The 6164-nt window shown below is 45.8% G+C and overlaps 1 protein-coding gene across 5 annotated transcripts in view; it reads right to left on the reverse strand.

Moving 5' to 3' along the window:
- The window catches only part of REV1 (REV1 DNA directed polymerase), a 43257-nt gene extending 38897 nt beyond the window's left edge, over positions 1–4360 (reverse strand). For 2 of the 5 annotated variants that reach the window (XM_077343504.1, XM_077343502.1), the window contains exons 1-2: positions 4158–4359; positions 960–1097 (exon numbers count right to left, since the gene is read on the reverse strand). In XM_077343504.1, the coding sequence (XP_077199619.1) occupies positions 960–976 (17 nt within the window). In that variant the 5' untranslated portion in view covers positions 977–1097; positions 4158–4359. Of the gene's footprint in view, positions 1–959; positions 1098–1539; positions 1558–4157 lie in introns of those variants that run through there. The other 3 variants (XM_077343505.1, XM_077343503.1, XM_077343506.1) reach the window with 3 other exon arrangements.
- Between the last annotated feature and the right edge of the window lie 1804 nt (positions 4361–6164).

Consider the following 6164-nt stretch of genomic DNA (forward strand, 5'->3'; position numbering starts at 1 on the left):
AATTGATTTATTCTGAAATCATTGCATTAGTAAACAATAATAGTTCCGGTCTGCTTGTTCGAATTTCTTGAGTCAAAGAATCAACACAGGAAGAGTTTAGTTAGCTTCTAAGCAATATAACAGACCTCTTTAAAGAATGCCAGCTTTTAACTTCCTATCTGACAGTGCCACAATGTTGATTGGCCCCTCAGTGTTTGTGTAACATTTAGAGCGGCTTCCCATTTTCCAGAAGAAAAAAGTAGTTTGTTCCTGTATGGACTATACTCTGATGTTGCAGTAAATTAAGTTACATATCAAAGTTTTTGACAGGCTATTATTAAAGAATAAATACACATACATTTATACTTACAAATTATTATACACTTTTAACAGTACTACTTTTTATTTCTACTTGACATAACATGATGCTTCACACAGTACTATGGACACATCTTGCATGTTAAGAACTATCAATCCCCTAATGCAGATGGGTTGAGGATGCTGAGGTAAAGAGCCGCTGACCTAAGGAATATTTGTTGTTGTTGTTAGATGCGAAGTCGTATCCGATCCATCGCGACCCCATGAACAATGATCCTCTAGGCCTTCCTGTCCTCTACCATTCCCCGGAGTCCATTTAAATTTGCACCGACTGCTTCAGTGACTCCATCCAGCCACCTCGTTCTCTGTCGTCCCCTTCTTGTTTTGCCCTCAATCGCTTCCAGCATTAGGCTCTTCTCCAGGGAGTCCTTCCTTCTCATGAGGTGGCCAAAGTAAGGAATATAGCAAGGTTCAAACAAGGGATTTCTTGATTTTTTGCTTAACAGCTGATAGACTACCTTACCCATGTTTATGCAGATCTCTACCTGCCTCTCCTGTTCTACTCTTTCCTACTGCAAAAGCCTACACATCTTCCTTTTCTACTATAATTTCATTATTCTTGCATAGTGCATGATACTGGTCAGTGTAGACATAATGCTTACCCATGGCTTAGTATCATTTGTTGCCTTAACCCTGGTTCATATCCAGTGGTAGCTGATGCCTCCCCTTAAGTGCAGGTGTTACAAGTCCAAGCATCCTGCTGAGCCACTTCAACTAGCAGAGCCTGGTAGGTCCAAGCCCTGTGGGCCAAGAGACAAAAACACTCTATATATCAAAAGGTGTACAACTATTACAGTATTCCAAGTCCCATGACACCAAGTAATACTATCCACCAATGATACCAGACCCCACAGACTAATACAACTCAAGAACAACTGTGCCATAATCAGAAGGAAAAACCTACATGACAAGCAGGTACCTCAAGAAAGTGAGCCAAGTCACAAACTACATGGCACACATGACATGCATTACATGAGGAGGGGGAGAAGAAGGCATTCTAAAAAACATTTATGTGTTTTATAAATGGGGTGACAAAACAGCAAGGCCTGATGGATGACAACATAACAATTTCTCTCTCATGCATGTCAAGACTTATACAACCAACACACATCTCCCTCTCTGAATACCCAATGCTGGGGCATAACAGAGACATAGCTACCTGAAGTTCTGCTTTTAGCTTACCAGAGGCATTTGTCTGGCTATCGTTGCAATCAGAGTACAGGATGAGATGATAACAGGTGACTTGCAAAAGACAATAAACTGGATAAAAGGGAGAGCTATGGATTTAGCCTAGACACTGTACCAGCCCTTTAGTCCCACATCTGAAACGTACTTCAAAATCCATTTGACAGATTCAGTTAGTTTTTGACACAGATAAATCAATCACTTCCCATTTACTATACCAAATTAATTTCCTATGCAGCGCTATACCTGTAAAAAAAAATAACAAGTTTCCTCTTCCAAAGAAAAAAACATTTTTTTTCTTATCTATATCAAGAAGTTTCCCACCCACCACCATCTCCCACCTGTATTAACACCACTTCTGATTAAAGGCTCACTAGAAGAGAAAGAACAAAAAGTAAACTAAAAAAATCCATACATAACCAACACTTAAAAACAGGCACAGTGTGCTTCTGTGCTTGTGCCTTTGTCTCTTAGATTACAAATAACATCTTGAGATTTGAAAAGTTTATAGTAAAAAAATGGACATAGATTTGTTTTACGTGTTTTGCCCTCAAGACAATTATTTGGCAAGGTAAGTAACCTCAAGTATTAACTGCCACAGTTAAAATCCCAACTGTATATAGTAAAACCATGGTCTAGCTTTCCAAGCTCTGATCCCAAAGGGTATATAAGGGAAACAGCAACCTGTGCAATTTATATCCTTGCAAGGAAAGAGACCTGAAAGATGGAAAACCTTAACCTTTGTCTGCATGGTGCTGAATACACACACAGAGACACACACACACACACACACAGTTAATTCAAATTACAATGAACAAACTCAGTCAACATTGCCATTTCAAATCTTAGTTTGTAGCTAATCTTTAACTATAATTTAACCTTCTGGATGTAAGAAAACCATGATTAAGCATAGGACTGCAATAACTCAGGTGGAATAAATAATTCTTCAATTAAGTCAGTAAAAGGCTGGGTCTTTCCTTACACATTTATGAAAGCCATCAATGGGTAAAAGAAACATTTCTTGAAAGGATTTGCTTTGAAAATGCTAGCCCCCCCAAAAAAACTATGCAGTAATGCCATTTTATAGCAATGGATCTTTATGATTGCCTCTATCTTCCATAAACTTTATCTCTAAATGCTCCCCCCCCCAACTGCTCAAGGAAGCCTATGCATACAGATGTACTTGCAAGTTTACCTCCCTTCAATAAAGCAGGCTATGCTTCTGGGTAAATATGACAAAGTTGTAAAAGCTTGAAGCCAAAATATGCTTCCTAAAAATATTTAATGGGATTCCCAAGTAACTGAGTTCAGGAATAAACTGAAAGATTACGTTAATGGAAAAGAGAAAAGGAAAAAAAAACAAAAGATTGATCAGAAAAAACTCCTGAAATGCATGGAAGTCCTACTTGTTGCCATGAGTGGACATGTTACAGCAGACAAAAAGAGTTAAGAGTCCTGAATTATTATTCTCAAATAAATCAAAAGTTGTCATAAAGAGACTTTCCTAGTAATCACCTCCTCTAACACATAAGTATTCGCTGTGAGCTAAGCAGGTAAGAGATATAGGGCAGTATTACATGAATAAAAGAAATGGCCAATGGATAAAACAAGTTGATACCACAAGGGAGTCAATATGGCAAATAAGGTGCCTTTCAGAAATGCTATATGCTAATTATCATTATCATGAATTTAACACAGCTATTACAGGGACCTTGTCTATCGGCCACTAGTGATTAAGTGAATAGAGAAATATGTCGAAGGCCTTTTTATTCTATGTATCTGGGGATGCAACATTAGCACAAGATACCTTTATTTTCCTCTTAAAGCTACATAACTGAAATGGGAGAATTGCTTTTACATTTGCCTCAGCTTCAAAATGTAAAGATATATATATATATTTTTTTTCTTTGTGGGGGACAGGGGGAATACGCAATCTGACTGGCAGCAAATGTATCATGACAGTGACCATTTTTCTTCCCTCACCACTCCTTTTCAATAGTGCCCTTTATTTCACAACAGGCTGGAGTAACGGAACTTCCAAAGAAAAAGGAGGGAGGACGGTGTTGAGGAAGAAGACTTCCTTGACTGTCGTCAACCCCCCCCAACCCCCAAGCAGCCCCACTTCCTTAAGCGCTGCCAGCAATATCACCGAACTGCCCACCACTGCTCCAGAGTGCACATAGTTTACAGGAGAGCATGAGAGGACGCTGCAGGCAGCCGCAGTGATTGAAAGCTGCACGAACCGCCATGGTTGGCTCCCTGAACGTGTGCTGGGTGCGGGCGATTGTCCTGGGTTAAGGACGACAGCAGCAGCAGACCCCAGAAGGAGAGGCACCTTTCCAGGAGGCCGCCTCTGCGCGGGGCCAGAGAGGCACGCAGGAGCGCCGGCCTCCTCCTGTTCCTCCTGCGCGACTCGGGTGTGAGCGTGTTGTGTCTGAAGCGGAGGCCCCATGTGGCAGCCTCCTCGCCCCAGGGCCGCCTGTCCTCTTACATAACGCCGGGCGGCAGACGGAGCCTCGGGCCCGGCACTGCCGCGGGGCCTCTCCCGTCGCGGGCTTGAGTTGCTCCGCTCGCCCCGAGGAGGGAGTCACGGGAAGCCGCCACGGCGCTCTCACCTTTCGTCACGTCCCGGGCGTCACCGCCGTCTGCCCTGGCGGGCCGTGCGGGAGCAGCTTCACATCGCGTCCCCGCACGCAGCAGCAGCAGCAGCAGCCCCCGTCGCAGCGGCTGCTACTGCCGCCACAGCAGCAGCAACAACAGCGCTCACTCCGGCGAATGCCTTGCCTCTCTTCACCCCGCCGCCGCCGCCGCCGCCACTCCTCCTCCCCGCCTCCCTTCCCTTCAGAACGCCGCGTCACTTAAGGCGCGCGCGGAAAGTCTCGCGCCACCAACCGCCGTCGCCCGCCTCCCTGCCTCTGTTTTTTTTTTTTTTGCTCGACAGACAAACTCTCGCTCTGAGGCAGCCAGCCGTCTTTTGCCCTGAGGCGGCGCCCTCTAGCGGCGCGCGCCACCAACGAAGTCTCGTGGCCAACGGCAGTAACCGCCGGAAAGAGCTTTTTTTCCTCTCTCATTAAACACACGCACACACACAACCCCCGCTTCGCAGTCTCACGTGACGTCTGGCGAAGGGAGGACTATCCTCCTTCGCTTTTTGTCTCTTTCTTTAATCTCTCCCCCGCCCTCAGCTCTGCGGGCTGCGTCGGACTCGTCAAAGGCGGAGGGGACCCGCTTTCGAGCGCCCTCTGAAGGGAGAGAGGTGGCGTCGCTGTTGCTGAGGGGCGGAGAGCGCGGCTCGCTTCAGTCACCGAAGGGAGGGAAGGGAGGAGGGGTAGGGGATAGCCCTGCCGCCGCCGCCGCCGCCGCGCTGAGGGAGTGCTATATATAGACAAGATGGCTATAGATACACACGCACGCACAGGGCCCTAGCGCAGCTCCGGCGAACTGCACGCTAGGAATAGTCCTGTGCCTTGTTTAATTCATGTGGCGCTGACTTCGGGAACGGCGCCTGCCTGCCTGCCTGCCTTTTCGGAGCCCGGCGGACGCTAGGAGGCGGCGCGCGTGAATTGGCTCGAGCACTCGGAGCTGGCCGCGCCGCCCTCAGCAACACACAATGGCGAAATCAGGGTATTTTTGGGGTTTAAACCGTGCCGTGTTTTACGGTCACAGGCTTATTCCCCACACGCGTGAGATACACGCGCATATTTTCGCTGCAGCTGTCTTCCATCCATCGTTGTGGGCGCAGAAGCCTCTTTCTCATTCTCTCTCCCATACATACAGAGTGGTACACCACACCTGGAAAGTGTGTCCAGTCGTCGGCACAAGTGCCTTCATGCACGTGGTGTTTTCCACATGTGTGTAAACAAATGCACAGAGCCTGAGACACCCCCCCCCCACACACACACACACACAAGCATTTAATTTGTATTACAGAAATATATGAGCCCTGGAAAACCTCACAAAAGGCTTTGTCTCTTTCCTCCTCCCTAAAGGAGGTTAAACAAAAAAAGCTTTGACAGATCAAGAATGATCTCTGGGGCCGCGCTATCCTTGTGGGAAAGGCTGCCAGTTGAAATAAGAGCGGTGCCAGCGTCGCCTCATTCAGTTTAACGCTGCACCATTCAGGCGGGCTTTTTCCTGATGTAGTTTTAATCATGTTAGTGTTCAAAGATGTCAGGCTTCCGTTTTCCTTTGTTGCTGTTGTGGAGATTGTGAATTTATTTGAGCAACCAGGCAGAGCAGTATGGAAATGTAGTAAATAGGCAGCCTTCACAAATGGAAACTTGGCTTGCAGCTCCAATAATTACATAACCAGCAAAACAGAAATTAACATGATCGTCACATCTCAGGGGAGTATGTGTTTCCTCTTCCAATGCATTTCATTTATCTGTTGCAGAAACTAAGCAGCTTAGGATAAAGAGTTTCATCTATTTATTATTTTAGCCAAACAACATTTTTTTACTGCTGTTGATGTCACAAGACAATCCTAGGTGAAGTAACTCGGGTCTATAATCTTTCTTTTCCTTCCGCTGCTCTGTGTGTGAGTTAGGAGGGCCTGCTTTTGGAGCGGGTTGTCTTGGCTATGCTAACTGGGGTGATAAAGTTTTATTTAGACTAATTAGCAG

The sequence above is a fragment of the Paroedura picta genome, chromosome 6 (assembly GCF_049243985.1).
Source record: "Paroedura picta isolate Pp20150507F chromosome 6, Ppicta_v3.0, whole genome shotgun sequence".
Lineage (NCBI taxonomy): Eukaryota > Metazoa > Chordata > Lepidosauria > Squamata > Gekkonidae > Paroedura > Paroedura picta.